Genomic DNA, 18,861 nt, shown 5'->3' with positions numbered 1-18,861 from the left:
ATCATCAACATTTGCTTGTTGGGAGAGAGGCACTCTAATTGGGGGAAAGAGTGAAAAAGAGGACTAGGAATAAGAAAAATAAAATATCTGCCCGTGGCCCTCCCTTCTGCCGATGCATACACATGCAAGTGTCTTTACTGACAGAGGACATCAGAGAAACTGTGTATAGCTAGATTAATTGTCACTCATTTTCCCCAGCATTCTCTCTATTATGGTCATTTAACCTCATTTTTCCTGAATGCAATCATCTTAGAATACTGATTCTAAAAGAAATCCTTTTTCAGAAAAAACTCTTATCAAGCAAAATGTAAAAATGGCAAGGGGACTTTCCATGTACTTATACTCTGATCAGTAGATACAACAGCAAAAATACAATGGACTATACTAAGGACTAAATTTTAAAGTACTTATAGGGGAACTCTATAGGAGCCTAGAGAAAACGGAAATTCATAACTAGGTTATGAAAAATGATATTTAATTATTCTGAAAATGCTAATTCTGTAGAGAAGATAATATTATTTACAGATTATATTAAACTATTTTAGAAAATGTGTAAAAGCAAAGACTGATATTCATCTCATATTCATTATATTCTGTATTTAAAAAAATGAGTCCTTAGTAATACATTTTTATAATTTCAAATAATTATCAGATAAATTATTTTGAGCAGCTTATAATGCAATCAAACAAGAAAGAAAACTTTGGCTTACCAATTGATTCAATCTGGAAATCAAAAGTGAGTTCTGATGATAGTTTTCTGCTAGATTTTAATCTTCCTTGGAGATTCACTATTTTTATACAACCTAGAGAGAAAAAAAGTCACTCAGAAACTAAGATAAAAGAAATATTATTAAAATAAGATATTCGTAAACAAAAACTTACAGTCCAAGCATACAAGAATGGTATCTCTCTCCAGCTGGGTTACATGAGTAACACTTGTCTGTGGGGTATCTGCAACACAAACAACTTTGATAAAACTTACAGAAAGTAGTAATATTTAAAGCATAGAAACATTAAATAAAAAAAAAATCCTGAATGTCACTGAATTTGAAATGGATACACATTTTTAGCTAAATATATGTAGTGGTTGAGGCAGGCGGCTGTGTACAAACACTGACAGATGTGCCAAACGACGTGAGTGCTTCACAGAGGGTTAGCTACTTCACTACTACTGGTGATGTCATTATTTTATTCATATGTGAAATCAGATGTCTAATCTTCTACATTATGCTATGACTAGTTTCTGATTTGAAGCTCAGAGGGCCAGGGATGTGCTCTGTACATCATTATACATAGTGTCGAGCACATGCAATAAATATTTATTGAATGAATTAGAGTCAAACAAATTACTTCAATAACAAATGAGTTATAAAAATACTGAAGTACTTTGAGAAGTATGAAGTACTATAAAAACACAAAGAGGCATTATTTTTATAATGGCTCATCAAAGTTCTTACAAACGGAAAATGTTTAGATGACTTAGTTTTCCAGGAAGTGAAAGGCAGGATATACCAGGCTTTGTATGAACATCAGAATTCAAACTACTGAGCTATAGGGCTTGGTTTCTAGAGAATGGGTCTGATCCAAAGTCTAGCCTGCCTCTTTTCTCCTTCCTATATGTTTAGAATCTTAATAAACCCAAGGAATGCTGTATTTCAGACCCTCACACTATTTTAGACCTGGTACTTCCACAGCTAGGTTTGGAAGGATATGGAACAGGTCTCCAGTAAATTAGGCCAGCCAGAACTTTGTAACTCCTATACACTTGGTGAAAATTAAGAATCAGTTCAAGAAGCCAGTCTAGCATTATTAGAAAGACAGGAAAATAAGATTCACAAATTGCTTATAACATTAATTCCTGAACACTGGAATCATCTGGATGCCCAGCTGCCACCAGATGTTCTTAATTAATTGAGGGTGTGTGTGACTTGACGTATCAGGAGGTTTAGAAGCTTCTCAGGTGGGTTCTAGTGTGCAGCAGAGCTTAGGAAGCCACTAGCTTATGATTTCAGCTGATACAAAACCCTAGACATACTTTCTTTCTCTTCTTCTATTCTATCATCTAAAAACCAGACTGAATTATATTTATTATGCTTAACACCTAAGAAAGGGCTTTCATTATGGTAAGAGAAGTAATCAAAAGTTCCTGGCAAGGAAGGTACAAAATTCTTTTGTCAGGAAATGAAGCCCTTCATTCAACAATTGGTGGGAAGGGATTTAAAACTAAAGTGCTTTGGAGAAATAAGACAACTGAAATTCGCTAAATAAAATATTAATCAGCCAACAATCCCTTCCTGTTAAACAGGGAGGAAGAGATTAGAAAGCAGGAGTTTGTCCTGTGTCTGAAAGGGAAGATGGGTGTCTACAGGGAAAATTTAACAGTGAGTTTGGGGAAGCCAAAGAGAAGCCACATAATTCTGCCAAGAGCCGGCCATGTTTTCCTTCAGTAATGTGTCCTGGAAGGAAAGCTGGTTCGAGTTTCCTGGGTTCTGGGTTTTAGCAAGCCATATAATTGTCTTTAGACTTTTGTGAATGTGTTTGTCATCATTTTTTTTTTTTTGTCAACGCCAAAAAACCTCAGTCTCTTAATTTTTTCCCTTTTGTGAACACTATTCCAGGCTTCCAACCAACTCCTGACTAATTGACACAAAGGGGCTTTTGCCAGACCTTTAAAAATTATCTTCTAAAATGGCCACTGTCTATTTTATAGCAAAACATTGTACAGTGTTATTTTCAAAGAGAAAAAAGCAAAAGGAGCTTCATAACAAACACAGTGCTTTAAAAGTAAAGATTAAAAAGGCCTTTAAGGTCATTTATTTTAAGTATGAAAGTTTAATCAGATTTATTTACCATGAAACTCAAGTTTTGCCAATGTGTGTGGACTGCAACAATACTACTGAAGGTTTCAAACAACAATCAAATTTCTGTAAAAAGCTTATTAACTGGAGATAGTATTTCCTAAGACACAACTTACAAAGGGAGGATTTATTATGCAACTGGGCAACATAGATCAGAATTTAAGGGAATAAATTATATAAAAGAATTATTTTCAAGCACCCTCAAATACTTTGGAAGTATTTTACTATTTACTTATAATTTCTATCCTAATTATAAATCATTAAAAGTATGTATTAAAGTTACTGGGTAATACCTGTGTATCGATTACAAAAATATACTGGAAAATACACCATACTTAGTGCAGCTTTTCCTTTTATATAAATCAGTTTTTCTCTTAGCCTGAGGTTTGTGTGTATATGTGTGGTTCTCCAAGTGTGGTTCTTGTATTAACGTCATCAGCATCACCCGGGAACCTACAGAATGGAAAGTCTCAGGCCCCACTCCAGACCTGCTGAATGAAACTCTGGGGGCAGGGCCTCGCCAGGAGGTTCTGACGCACACTTGAGTTTGGGAATCACTAGTAGGTTTTAAATGTGTCACACAAATTAGCTATTTCAAAGCATGTCATCTCTTTTTCCAGTTTGGTAAGTTATTCAAGACTGGATATTTATGCATGGCTTTTGCCTAATGAAAGATACAGTAAATTTAATACTTATCGAACAAGTCTGGACACTGGCCTTAACAATTAATAAAAATCACAAACCTGATTCTGTAAACCACGAAGAGGTAGAATTTGGGTTGACTGTTTCAAATCGAACCACCTGGTTGAAGTCTCTCCCTCTACTGACACCAACACAAACTAAAGGGTACTCCTGTTCAGGAACTACCAGCATTTCAAACATTCTAAGTGGACATGGTATAGGAAAATCTATGTGCTAGAAAAAAAACAAGATATATTAAACAAAGGAAAACAAAAGCCAAATAATTTCATAAGAACACTATTGACAATTTTAGTTCTATGAAAATATATGAAATAGTACTCTCCACTATGAATACAGCTTCTTCTCACAGAAACTCAGGATTTGCAGAAAAATCCAAATTATGAAGTATCTTTATAAAGACTGTAAGGTAAGCACCCGTAAAATTTTTTTTAGTCAAAAAAAACCACATGCTTTTAGGATATTAGGGCTAGAAAGAAGCTACAAACCATCTGTCCAACCCTCTTTTTTTCAGAGGTGGAAACTGAGACCTAGCAACTGGGTGGCTGTTCCAGGTCCCCTCCACCCTTTGTGGCAGAGTCACCTGTCTCCCAATTTGATGCTATCTCAGTAATACTCCTCTGCCTTCTTATCCAACTGAGCTAACGTGGATGAGAAAACTGAAATGCTAATTAGCAAGAGACACTCCTCTTACAAGTGTGGACAGAAAAATCCCCCAAATAAGAAATTTAGCCCTGTATTTCAAGTGATTCAACTTAGTAAATTAAGTTAGTTATAACGCAACCGATTTTAATTTTATGTAAGTTTAAAATTATTTTTTATTTTGCTACAAAGAGACTAAATATATTCTTATTTTGAAAGTTTGGAAAAATAGATGGAAAATGCTAGCTTCATTAATAATCAGGGAATAAAACCACAAGCTACTATACACATCCACCAGCAGAACAACAATAACAAGGGTTATTAATTAAGGGTTATTAATAACAGAGAGGAGCAAACACTCATACACAGAAGGTGGGAGTACAAATTGGTACGACTATATCGGTTAATTACATAACCATTAATGCTAAGATATGCCTCCCTTAGAACCCTGCAGTAACACTCCTAGTTATCTGTTCTAGAGAACACCACTACATACACGCACAGGAAACATGCAAAAATATTCACAAGCTGCACTGCTCAGAATAACCAAAAACTGGATGGAACCCAAATGCCTATCAATAGTAGAATGGATAAAATGATGACACAGTCACACGATGGGAAATTAGAGCTCAATGAAAACGAACAAATTGTAATACATCCAACAGTAATGCTGCACAAAAGAAGTCAGACCCAAATGAATATATATTTTATGATTCCACTTACATATTGTTGAAAAATCAGGTAAACTTAATGCTGACGTTTAGAGGTGCATGATTATGATAAAAATGGAAAATGATTTGTAGGGAGTGCCATGGGGAGGTCTGAGGTGATAGCAATGTTCTTTACAATAACAAGGTTGTTTATAAAAAATATACTGGTCTTACACATATTAAGTCTACTCTTAATATATTTTATATTTTTTGTTGCTTTTAAAAATAGGCTGCATTTTCATTATATTTCCCAAATGGCTATTGTAATATCTTTAAAAGCTACTGAATTTGACTTATTCTTTAATCTGGCAACTCACTGTAAATTCTAGAGAAACTAAATGGGTGAAATGGGGCTATAGTAACTACCAGTGTTAGGAGATACAGCATGGTCCTCATGGCTGGAACGTGAAGCTCTGTGTCCCCCTGCTGTCCCCACATCCTTCCTTCCCTGCAACTGCCGGGGGGCTGCCCCTACTCCACACCCTCTCTAGGAGCAGTCCCACCTGGGGGATATGCTGTGGGTAAAATCTGCCCTGTTTTTAATAGGGTAAAACATTTTAAATAATTATTTCTGAAATGTGGAAAGAGCAAGTAAGACAGAAAGAAAATAATGCTTCTGTTTAATTTTTTTTTCCTGAGCAAATAAGAAAACCAACAGAGTGAGGATACTTCTACTTAGCCTCCAACAGTAACTAAGCAAAATGTACGAAACGTATGAATCATAAACAGAAGAGGATTCCCAAATAATAGTTTTAATTCCAGTTGCTACTGGTGATGGTCCTTGAGGGCAGTGACTATATCTTACTCATCTTTGTCTCTCTAGTTAAATAGCACTGCCTGGTTTGTAACAAGTGTTTGCTTCAATTTATAACTTTTATTTATGATGAAAATATAGTCTAGTGAAGCAAAAAAATTTCTCAGAAATGTCATGAAGAATACAGATAGCACAAGCATGTTTTTGAATACATCTGATAAGAGTTGTAGTATAGAAATATCGTAAGGGGGAGGGTATAGCTCAGTGGAAGAGTGTGTGCCTAGCATGCACAACGTCCTGGGTTCAATCCCCAGTACCTCCAATCAGGTCAGTCAGTCAATCAATCTAACTACTCTCATACCCCAAAAGGAAAACCAAGCATTTGATTAAAAAAAATATATATCATATCACTTGAGATAATGTCAAATATAGCTACAAAATATACATATAGAAGTCCTGAGCAGAGAGACAGAGAAAGGAGAGCTGGGTTAAGATGAAGGGAAGCTAAATAAGGGCCTAAAGCTCAGGGATTTTAAGGAAAGCGGGAAAAGTGAGAGGTCTTGAAGTGGACCAGCAAGCAGAATTCTACTGTGGGTCTAATATCCTAGAGTATCAGCAGCAGACCTCATTCGTCAGGGCCAAGTTCCCTGGTATCATCTATCTACCTGGCAAAGAGAACATATGGATGGGTATTAAACTTCCCATGTCTTCAAAGTATATATTCTTTCCTGCGTGCTCTTCAATGGAGAAAGGGTTAAGTGGTTTAATACATCACGTAATACACAAAATTCATTCATAAGGTTTAATCAGACTGTCTGTATCCATGAGCAACTGATGTAATGAAACTGTCATTCTGACAGGGGTTACGAATGAAAGGAACAAGAAGGACACATCGCTAACAGACTAGGAAGGAAGACAGGAAAGCAAAGGGCTGCAGAGGAACAACTACATACCCTTTACCCACCTCTAGGATGCACTTTTGCCAAACAGGCAAGAACAAAAAGGAACTGAGAACAAAACAACATGGCTGGAAATGGGCTGGTTCAGCAGCTCTGCTCTGGACAATTTATAAGGCTATTTTCCCCTTGAACTTTTGGTTTAAAGAATTTTTTTTCGGTGAATTTACCTGTGGAAACACTACTGCAATGGGTTTTAAATTTTTTAAACTCTTTTTTCATTTCTTTAGCCCTAGTTAATTTTGAGGTTAATAAATACTGATGTGAAAATTAAAACTAGATTGCCTAGTTACTCATAAAATTAAATAACAGGAAGCCAATACTTTAAACACCCTGGTTCTGTATTATACAATGTAGAAAGAATTCACTCCAATTTTATTTTGATCCCAATTTCTATGGAGATATCAAATGCTCATGAAATAAGACTACTTGATCTATATAAAATAGCAAATAAAATAGCTTAAAAATTCATCTGGTATTTCCTTGGGGTGACTGAGCCAGCACTTCACAGATTTTAAGTTAGTTTTTCCATAAAATTTAATATTAAACATTTTAAAGAATATCCATTAAAGAGTCTAGAGAAACTAACGCACACAGAACCATCCATGGGGAGGCCTGGGCAAGTTAACAGGTAGGCAGACAAACAGAACGAAGACTTTCCCTCAGCATGGTTACGCCGACGCACAGGTTGTCTCTGCTGCAGTGGATGGAGCAGGCCAACAGAGAATATATTCAAGTAACACTTCTCTGCTCTTTCAGCACCTCCTGTTCTTGACATCAGACTGTACGTGTGAGTCACTATTTCCAGCTCCTCTAACTGCCGTAACTCTGAACTCTTTGTCTAGTCTCTTTCAAAACTTCGATCAGGCCAGTTGAGTTCCTTACAATTGGGCAGATTTTCACCACTCTGCCACATAGCCAAAATCATTACATTAACTTAAGAATTAACTGGGAAAAAAAAAAGTTTTCTTGAAAGAACAGGAAAACTGACAAGCTTTTACACTAAAAATGACTTAGGCTGATATTCATGCTTACCTTAATTAACATAAATTTCTGCATTGGTTCAACCCATTCTAATAGAACAATGCTAGTCTGAAGTGCCCCACATAGGTATTTATGGCCCGTGTAAGGATTTCTCACTGTCAAGGCAAAAAAGTACATGTAACTTCTCTTATAATACAAAGTCCCTACAGGAATAGTTGCATGCTTTAAAAACAAACAAGCAAAATCTGGCTGCCAGTTCAATTTCTTAGACTGCAGAGTAAAAAAGAAACACTACTTCAGGTAGTGTAGGAAACTCCCTTATCATTTGCAGGATTTTTATTTGTAAGCACAAGTGAAACTGCTGGTTGTTATGGGGCCTGGGGGCGAGAAGAAGGACTTTAGGTCTTATGGCAGCAGGGAGACTAGCTGAAGCAGCAAGACTCTGAAGGAAGGGTCCAAGTAGGTCTGGGGAGAAGTCGCCAACTGGAGAGCTGCAGCACATTCAGGGGTATGATTCAGGGGGCTTTTGGTAGTAATGTTCAGAGGCAGTAACATTTTGGGCTTAGCTACATGAAGACACTAATCAAATCTCAAGGACAGGCTTACAAATAATAAAACTGAATTGTCTCAGAGTTTTTTAAGGGAAGAAAGGAAACTGTTTTTTGTTTTTGTTAGATGCAAATAAATCAGCTAGTTGTTATGGGGGTGGGGATGCTTTAGGCTAGAGGTGTGTGAACAGGAAGACTATAACCTTCACATCACAAATGTAAGGTTTCACATATTAAAAGTATGAAAATACACGCTGAGTGAATAATGGTGAATGAAAAGTAACAGGCTCCTTGGAGCACAAGGTGTGATAAAGTCCTGTGGTAAAGTCATCCTACTCTCTCCATTTGCCCAGTCAAGGAATTTTTGCAAAACAACTGTATGTGCAAGGTACTACATTAGGTTTAGTTTACGTGGAGATAGAATGGCCAAGACATTTATTTTACTTAAAGGGGAAAAATAAAACTATTACTGGCAGAATGTCCTGGAGTAGTACTGTTCTACACTAGGTTTAAAAATGCGTCTTACTGCGTTTTCTGATACACTCTACAAAGCAGGAGAGCTACATGATTTCAGACAGTTTACTTACCAACACAACACTTCTGACACCACTTGGTTTCAGGGATTTTTGCTGATACAGCAAATTTCCTAAATAGAAATGAATATATAATACATGTAGGCAAAGTTAGTACATGATAATGGTACTGTCACAGATCAGTGGGGAAAAGATGAACTGTTCAAAAACTGGCACTGACATAATAGGTCATCTGTTAAAAATAAGAATAAATTGGGTAACTTTCTCATCCCTCCTCCAATCAATTCCAAATGGATTAAGGATTTAATAAGAAAAACAAAACTAAAAATATTCAGATTTTAGAAGAATACAACCTTGGGATTTCTTTTAAAAATGCAAAAACAAATCATTCAGGAAAATACTGATACACTTAAATTGATATTTTTTCACTGATGGATCCCTAGCACCTCAAACTGTGAGTGGCATTCAATTCGTTGAATGAATTTGTTTAATACGTTATTAACTTTGGCTTACCAAAGGATACCACTGAGAAAGTAAAAAGATGAGCCACAAACTAGGAAAAGAATAGGCCTCTATTCTGAAAAAATGACATAAAAAAGTTAATGCATTAAAGTTTATGCGTGTTACACTCTTTAGGGGCTCTTTACTTTTAAAGTTTGGTGGTCAGTTTCTAAGTTCACAGGAATTTTTAGGATTATCAAAGTCAGAAAATTGGAGAAAATGGAGACATGCTATAAGTAGGCAGAAAAACAACAGCACAAAGTGGCAGCTGGGAGAGAAAGAGGGGCACGTAAACAACATGGGAAGAAACTCCCTGACTAGGAGCCATACCCCTAACTCCAACTACAGAGATTACAGTACAAGTATAATAAATTAAGTTCATAATCCACTATCAAGTCATGATGAAAAGATCCAATTAAACTCAGTGTAATCTATTTTAAGACAAAAAAGCTTGCAGTATATTTTAAAATAATTTTCATCAAAAACTTAATCTTCTTCTGTGCACAAAGGGGCATATAAATCTTAGCTATACTGTAAACTCAGCAATTAACAACAGATTTTCAAGCTACTTAAAAGCTAAGGTTCTACATTACTCTCTCTGCAACTAATATTGCAAAGGAGGAAGGGTTATATTATAAAATTTTTGTAAAATACAATTTATACCAGTCAGGAGAACTTTACTCAACAAATGAGGTCCAATATAATAATAACCAAAAAGAAGAGAACATAATTAAAAATCCTTGAAAGTAGAAAAGCAGAACACTTCGATTTCTAAGTAGTAATTATCTTCTATTAAAAATCTTCATTTAATAAGTCATTTACACTTTCTAAGTTTAGAAAATACTTCCAGAAAAATTTATTTCATTCAAAATGACACAATAAGTCTAAAGCACTTTGTGATATAAAATTACCATAAAATTACAGAAAAAAAAAGTTTTAACCTTGCAGAAAAACAATGAAAAATTTAGAAAGAAAATGTTTGATGTAATTGGAATGCATAAAGTAGAAAATTTTAAAAGAATGTGATAAACGTTTCTGAAAATATATTACTTTTTGCAGTTTTTTCGTTACACGATTTCTACACCCCCAAGCTTAACGCTTTTTCAGTTTCTGTAGTATAACTATTTTCTACAACAAATTAACATTATCTCCATGGATGAAAATACAACTAAATGTACAGCTACCTTGGCAGTATTCTGTCAGGGAGTTTGTGTGCTGGAATAGCAACAGGTAACTTTTGCATTTGTCTTGCATAATCAAAAAGCCCTGGTAAATTATGGGAATAAAGCTGAGAGGCTTTACCTGTAGAGAAAAATGAGTAAGACATAAAAACTGATAACATAAACAGGAACAACTGTAAGGTATTTAAAAACTAAAAAACTTACCAGATATAGACAGCAAGCAATTGTTCATTACATACAACCATGTACACCTTCGGGGGAATAGCTGATTAAAAAAAAAAAGCACAGAGTTTACAAAGGGTACCAGATAACAGTGGTGTAAACACGCACATACTAACCATGTGTGCTGTCATATCAATAGGCCAGTTCTTAAAAAGGAAACTTATTTTTAATAGAAATTCATTTTGTAAGGTACTTAATACAAGATGATATACATACATACACATTTATATGGAAGAAAAATAAATTAGCAGTGTAATTTCATTATCTAAGTTTCAACATGGTATGATTAGCTCCAGTCTCCTTACGGTAAGGACTACGTAATTCCAAACTACATGGGGAGAAGGACATTTTCAAACATCTATTCCTTTATTTTGGATCTGGGGTTTTAAATAATTAAGACTTTCCTGTGTACTTCCAAAAAAATGTCCTTATCTAGGCATATGGGACATGCATGGCTTTTAGAGCAGAGGAGAGAGAAAAAAGATCACGGTGTAGTGAAACACAGGATATGGAAACTTGAGGTATGGAGGAAAAATAGGCTGAGAGAAAATATGATGAAAACTTACAAATCATATAGGACATACATGTGGAATTCATTACTAAAATCCAGCACATAAGAATTGAGAGGCACCTCTCTGGAAGCTTTAAAGTGATCGATCGTATTTAGGGCAAAGAAAAGAGGGTTTCATGAAACACAGTTAATATATTTTGAAGGAAGAAACAATTGCTCTCATTAACATTTCATTGGGAGTGGTTCTGTGGTTCTGAAAGTGGTCCTTGAACCCACAACATCAGCATCACCTGGGCATTACTAGAAGTTAGAAATGCAAATTATTGGGGTTCGTCCCAGACTTACTGAAGCAGAAGTTCTGAGGATGGACTCAGCGATCTACGTTTTAACCAGCCCTCCAGGAGAGTCTGAGGTTTGGGAACGACTGATGAACGTAATTAAGGATTCTGATTTAACAAGCTTGGCTGACGGGTTTGCCCTGACAGTCCCTACTAGGTTACTCCAAAACAGACGGGGACGAGGGTTAGGTGATGGGAAGAACGAAGAGATGAATGATGAAACATCGAGGTCTCTAAGGACATTATTAAACCGCAGAGTCACAATGATGGCCCTGAATAATTAAAAGAAGGTAATAATAAAAGGGGGAGAAACAAAGTAAAATCTATTTTAAATAAAATCTGATTGTTTCATTTATTTGCTAAATGTACCTACACATAACATGTAATTTCTCCGAACAAGTAAATGTGGCATTGCAATGTGGGTTTTAATTTTGGAAAACTTGCCTATTATAACTGTGTCTCAGACTGAAAGTACATATATAAACATTCCCTGCTTTATACTCTTCATAAAAATTTCACAATAGAATTGAGAATACATTGGCTACATTGAGAAAATTAGGCAGATAAAAGAAGGGGAAATAACTTACTCCAAGACACATACCAGTACATGTTGTCAAAGTAGCAAGAAGCTGATTTTCATTTAATTCAGGATTGAAATGTGAGTTTATTTTCAGAAAAATACATACTTAAAAAGTATTGCTAGTACCAAACCTATAGTTTATTATGAAAATACATATTTGTAAATATAAGTGGGTTTATTAACACAATCACATATAAAGTACCAGGGTTAAGACAAATTCTTTTGATAAATATCAACATAGGGAACATGGAAAAGTATTTACGCAAAGTTTTATTAAATATTGGATTTCACTTCTGATTTTCATTTTTAACCATGTTCAGTAAAATTCTAAAGCTTCTAGATTTTTAATGTCTACTTTCCTTACCAAAAGAGGTGAATTATTTCTGGGTGAAATAATCAGTTTAATAAAGGTACACTATTAAGAAGAGTGGGTTCTGCATTTTGCCTAGATTCAGATGGCTGCTTTCTCAAAGACACTGTGACCTTGGGTAACTGGCTTAATCTCCGTGTCTCAGTGTTCTTATCTGTAAAACGGAGCACCTATCCTATAGAGCTGTCGTGGTGAGTGAACGCGATGCTCCATGTAAGGTGCTGAGAAGACTGGTGCACACTGAGTGTCTAATAAATGTTAGCTATAAATAATAAAAGCAGATAAATTTTACATCATTTCTCTGTCATGTTCTGTGTCATGTTCTCACCTTTCAGCATCTTCCCCTATCTAGGAGACTCATGGCATAATAATCAATTTCACAGTAAGATGAAGAATCTCAAGATCTCACGTATACTCACATTCTCTACTCTTATAGGCTTCCTCTGGGAGGGAAGGTATTTCACTTTGATGGGCATGTTTAGTTCAAAAAATATTACCCCAGTTGTGTAATTTCAAAGAAGGGGAGTTACTACAGACTGGCGCTGGGTGGGGTTGAGTGCCTTCACTCAACAGTCCCTTAAACTAGGTTGATAAATGCTTACCCCATGATGTTGGTCTTGTTGTGTACAATTAATACTCATACCAGTACTGTGATTTTTAGGTATCTTATTATATCCAAGAAAAATATTAACCACGTTTGAATTAGTTATTTATTATTACAAATAACAAGATTCTTTTCTTTTTTCCCCTACTTCGTATGTATTTTTCAGCTACTTCACACTATACTTTCTCCCAGATTAAAAGATTTAAAGTATGTGTATCGAACAGTTAAAAAATCCGATTAAAAAATGTGATGACAAACGATGGGTATATTTCATTACAAAGAAATTATTATTACTTATGGATTTTGCTCTCCATTTTGTTTGTAATCAACTGATACTGAGAATGGAGGATTATACATACATCCCACAGGCACCCAAAACTCAGCATGACCAAACTGAATGCATCATCATTCCCTTCAAACTGACTTCTCCTGTACATTACACTCTGCCTGGAGGTCCTCTCATTCACTCAGTCACTCAAGAAACCTGAAGTCAACCTGGATTTCTCCTTAATCTTCATGTTCAACTGGTCATTCAATTTGGCCAGTTCTAGCTCTTTAATCCCTCTCTAAGTCCAGTGGTTCTCTACAGAAGCACTGCAAGTGGGAGAGACAGTATGATGAAGTATTTAAGGACAGGGACCCTGGAGCCAGCTTGCCTGGGCCCATATCCCAGTTCATCTACTTGACAGCTGTGGGATCTTTGAAAAGCTACTTCCTGAGCTTCAGGTTTCTCATCTGAAATGATAATAACAATGGTACCTACTTCTAAGAGTCACTGTGAAGACTGAGTAAATTAATATATGTAAAGCATTTAAAAACAGTACCTGGCACATAGTAAGCTTTCTATAGGTATTAGCTATTAATGTCATCATTATCATCATTTTTGTAGACAGGTTCTTTAGCATTCCTGGCCCCTGGGTACTAAATACCAAAAGCTTCCCCTAAGTCACTGTGACAAAAATGTCCCCGTACAATTCCAAACCCCATTTTTTCCTCTCTGCCTTCTTCCTTCTGCCCTGACTAGACACTTCTTTAACCATAGTCTCTAGTCTCATCTCTCACCACCATGCAAAGAGTTATTTCTAAAACACAGATCTGATAATCAGCATGGTTCACAAAGCTCTGGGGTTTGGCACCTGCCTGCCCACCCAGCTCCATTTATTGTTACTATTCTACATTCATTCTATACTCCAATCAAAGTGTCCATTCATGGTTCCCCATCCATGCCATGCTGTTCATGACTCCATGCCTTCATGTTTATCCTCTGTCTGTCTGTCAACCATCACCATTTATGTCTCTCATCTCCCCACAGGAGGCGCTAGTGATAGCCACCTCTGTGACCTGTATCTTGTACTCCCTCCGAGTGTGCCATCTAACTCCAAGTGTGTTGCAGTTACTGGTTTACATGTCTGCTTCCTCTGTTACAGCATGAGCTCCCTAAAGGTGAGGGCTAATCCTCTGAATGTGTCTTTAGTATCTGGTAAACAGAACATGTTCTGGGAAGGTTTTATGAATAAAAGAGGCAGCAAATCATAGTGCTGAAATTTATTTCTCATTTAGTGTCTACATATAATAACTTAAGAATTCAACAAAAGGAAAAATACAAAATAACATACCTGTTCCATTGATGTTTCATGAAGTTCATTGAGATTCAAAGTATAAATCCCTTCTTCAGCACCAAATATCAAGTACTGATCTGAAAAAACAAAAGTAATCCACTGAATTTGATATATAAGATATTTTTTAAAAGGATTTATATAATCTAAAGTATATATACATTAACATGTGTATATATAACCATATGTTATATATACATTAACATATGGTCTCTAAGCAGTATTTTTTATTTTAATGCAAATAAGTGCTCAGAAACACTAGCTCAATGAATTGAGTTATATGCAAATATCAGCCTCAAAGCAGTGAAGAACACTTATATAAAAGAAGCTTTGAAGAATGGCACGCTAGGGCCCCTCACTCATCACAGGGTGCTAAGGACTGGTAGAGACTCTGCAGTTCCTTTTCTAAATTCCTTTTGGGAGAGGATCACGTGCAACTGACATACAGAATACAAATCAAGAATAGCTGATATAGACTTAAAATATTTTTGCAGATGGGCTGTTATTATAAACATAACATGAAAAAAAACAAGATCTGACTACTGCCTATTTAAAAAGCTAATTAACACTTGAATACCTGCTAGTGTACTCAATATCTTCTAAAAGATATTAGAAGTTTGACCATGCTCCTGTTTGATTGGTTTTTATGATAATATAAAACATGGTCCTGGGTTTAATCCCCAATAACTCCATAAGCAAACAAACAAACATATCTAATTGCCCCCCCCAGAAACAAAAACAAACAAACAAAAAACAACAGGTGAAGAACTTCTCCAGACTAAGCTGAAGTACGCTGAGAACAACTCAGAATGCCAAGAGCATGCCTATACTGCCCAATATTTAGGATGAGGACTGGCAGATTAAAGGCATAAGCTATAGGGTCAGACAGGATGGAACTGGGTTCAAACGGCAGCTCTACTACCGATCGGCTATGCACAATGGCTCTCTTTGAGTGTCATTTTCTTTACCTGTGAAATAAATGTATGTCTTACATAGATGGATGGCACAGAGTATATGGTTTCAACATATCGGTATGGTGACAGTACACTGAAATTTTAACGTCATGTGTCACCTCAAACACTGCTAATAACACAGAGAAACATATTAACTTAAAATATTTTAAAAAACTGTAACGAATTCTTTTTCAGGAAGATATGTAGAAAGTAAATAAAACTGACGAAAAGGCATAGTACTACCTCTTGTGTCTGGGTTTATCCAGGATGTTGCACAGTGAATTTTCAAGGGACATCCATTAAAAACCTTTGAAAAACATGCACCCATCTGGAAAAACAAAAAAATAACTAAACAAATATACAAAGTCTTACTCATTTGTCTTACAGTGGTACCACAGAGATTCCAGGCACAACAAGAACTGTCAAATGATACAAGGTTTTACTTCAGAGAGTCATTTTATTCTTCCTATCTTCTGAAATAAACAAAGCAGTAATAGTAACTAATTCTGCAAAATAATTTGCTTACAGAAATATTACTTATATGTTCCACATTAAGAGTAATACAATAGTCTCTGGTGAGAAGGAAATCATAATCTCTACAAAGGTAAAATGTGCTTATTTCATAAGCCTAAAAATAGCATTAATCACTGAATTTAATATGACAAAGTGGAAGAGATACGACTGATTTGAAATTCATATATGTACTTCAATCTCAAAAAACCCATTTTTAAAAAACACTGAGCTATCTGATTATTTTCCCTGGAAGGATTCAATTAAAAGCTTTATTCTTTGATGTTAATATTGATTTGTCAAGCCCATTTACAAACCTTTCAGATAATAAATACCTTATAATGAAATATATGTCACTCATTTGAACATTTTTTTTTTGATCTTCAAAGAGTAAAATGTTAATTACTGTTCTGGTTGGAATAAATAAAAACAAGAAAGCTTACTTATTTAATCACTTTTACTCCCAAGAACTTGAGGGAAAAATACAGAAATATTTGGTCAGAGGAACAGGACTATACATCATTTTAGAGCAGGAATGTTTTCTTCACAATTATGGGGATAATACTTTGAGCGATTATAGCTGACTATAATGGATTAAAAAATTAACATAAAATAATCAAAATAATAAATCTTAAGATTTTCTTTTTAAAAAAAAAATGTTTTTTAAACGGAGGTACTGGGGATTATGCTAAGCATGAGCTCTACTGCTGAGATACACCCCCCCCCAAGATTTCCTTTTTATTCATAGAAATCTACCAACCAATATTTTAAAAGATTTTATAGTCCCCCAAAAAGAACAACAGGCTGGCAATACTATCAGGTGGTAGGATACCAGTAAAAAATGTTTTTACAGTGTAGGGCAGAAATTATATGATTTAATTAATCCCACAATTATCCTTAAGACAGGTACCAAAGTTGCTATGTTAAGGTACTGATAATCCCCTAAAAATCCGAATGACAAAATGAGGTACAAAACAATCAAACCAGTCCCAAGTTAAATCAAATTTATAGTTAGCCCACAGTTATCAGCTCTTCCCTGTCAACTGCATACCTGATACAGGAGTTTCACTTTGTAGCCCAATAGGAACTCTCATCCGTGTGTGTGTGCGCGCGCGCATGTCTCTGCTAGACTGGGGTGACCTCTACACCCAAAAACCTTTTTATTTTGTAACATAAGAGATAATTAATTTAGATCTTTATACTAATTAAAAAGTAGAGTTAAAAGGTAAGAAGGTTAAAAAGTAGAATTGAAAGAACTAGGAAAACTATGGACACTAATGTTACATAAGGTTTTAAGATTATAGATTTAGATCAGCAAAAATGTTGCTCTATCCATACTAACCAAAAATTATGGTGCATTAATGTAATTTTAATTCTAAAAAAGACATCATGGTATGTATTTATTTCTAAAAAAACCTACAAGGACTATAATATAGGACACATTTAAGTTCCAGTTCTAGGTCTGGTTAGAACTAGGTGAAGTTTTGTGATCTTGGTGACTAAGATCTTTGGGTCTCAGTTTTACGCATGGGCAAGACAGAGTTTGGGCTAGATGCTCCTCTAGTTCTAAAATTCTATGCTTTTAATGATTGAAAACACGTAAGAGAAAAATGTGTCATATCTACATTTTGTACTTCCTATTATACCCGTGCCTTTTTTACGCTGCTTCAAAAGTATGGGCAAAGAAAATATTAACAAATTTTCAAATAAAGTAGCTTTAAAATACATAATTTATCATAATTTCCTTTTGAAAAGCTTTTTTCCAGATATAATCAATTAATATTTAAATTAGCAATCGTCCAGATTTTTTTTCAATAATAATGGTTCTTTCAATCAGGCGAAAAAAAAAAAAAACCCAAAAAACCCAACCAAAGGTACACATTTAAGCAATTATCTGCTGTTGTATTTAGTTTGAAAACTTAACCTATTTGATATTTGTACTTACATGCACTTTAGGTGTTGGGGGTAGGCCATTACTAATAGGCTTCTAGAAAAAGAACAAATGCATGATTATACTTCTTGTTGTTTGGTATATCAATACTGTATTTCAACCACATGTATTGGAATAAAATACATGAATACATTCTTTTTTGTCAAACAGAACATTACAGATAAAGCTGAAGTTCCCTATAGTCCTTCTACAGTTCACCTATTCCTAGTACCTGCCCCCCACCCCCAGTGGTTTACTACGTACCCTTTCAAACATTTCTCTAGGCAATTATATGTACTCATGTATTTGTGTATCCTTCCAGACCTTTTTGCATGTTTATATATATGATCCCACAGAAATATTGTTTTTGTGTGTTTTTGAACAGAAACACTCACTTTTATCAACTTGTTTGTCTCAACACTGGGTCTTGGACAGTGTTTTATATGAGCACATTGATTCATTTGTTTTAACTGCAGCACAGTATGACTTTATTTAGCTATTCCTTAGTTGTTATTGGATATTCAGATTATTTTCAATTTTTTTTACTGTAACAACATTGGAGAAATGATCACCCTTGTACATACCTTATTACACAATGTGTGAATGGTTTTTTTAGAGACCATGAGAAGTGAAACCAATGGAACATGGGGTCTGTACCTTTTACAATTTAGTGGATACTGACTGTCAAATTGCCTTTCAAAGTGCCCATTTCACATAACACCCGCCAGCAATGTATGAGAGTCCTGGTTCCTTATAGTCTCACAGACACATAATGGTATCAAACTGATTAGTGAAATATGTTTTCTCCTGTGTTTCTTGTTAATCTGCACGCTTCTGATTGCTAGGAAGCTTGAGAGTGTT

The 18,861-nt window shown here is 35.2% G+C and overlaps 1 protein-coding gene across 2 annotated transcripts in view; it reads right to left on the bottom strand.

The window, feature by feature from the left end:
- The window catches only part of MAP4K3 (mitogen-activated protein kinase kinase kinase kinase 3), a 154,400-nt gene that overhangs the window by 6,950 nt on the left and 128,589 nt on the right, over positions 1–18,861 (bottom strand). For both annotated transcript variants that reach the window (XM_031466873.2, XM_031466874.2), the window contains 10 exons: positions 18,016–18,057; positions 15,804–15,888; positions 14,608–14,687; positions 10,571–10,631; positions 10,370–10,487; positions 8,739–8,797; positions 7,655–7,758; positions 3,602–3,773; positions 883–951; positions 711–803 (listed from right to left, as the gene is read on the bottom strand). In XM_031466873.2, coding sequence (XP_031322733.1) covers positions 711–803; positions 883–951; positions 3,602–3,773; positions 7,655–7,758; positions 8,739–8,797; positions 10,370–10,487; positions 10,571–10,631; positions 14,608–14,687; positions 15,804–15,888; positions 18,016–18,057 — 883 coding nt within the window. The remainder of the gene's footprint in view (positions 1–710; positions 804–882; positions 952–3,601; positions 3,774–7,654; positions 7,759–8,738; positions 8,798–10,369; positions 10,488–10,570; positions 10,632–14,607; positions 14,688–15,803; positions 15,889–18,015; positions 18,058–18,861) is intronic.

Source organism: Camelus dromedarius, chromosome 15, assembly GCF_036321535.1.
Source record: "Camelus dromedarius isolate mCamDro1 chromosome 15, mCamDro1.pat, whole genome shotgun sequence".
NCBI lineage: Eukaryota > Metazoa > Chordata > Mammalia > Artiodactyla > Camelidae > Camelus > Camelus dromedarius.
This window is presented reverse-complemented; position numbering and strand designations above follow the sequence as displayed.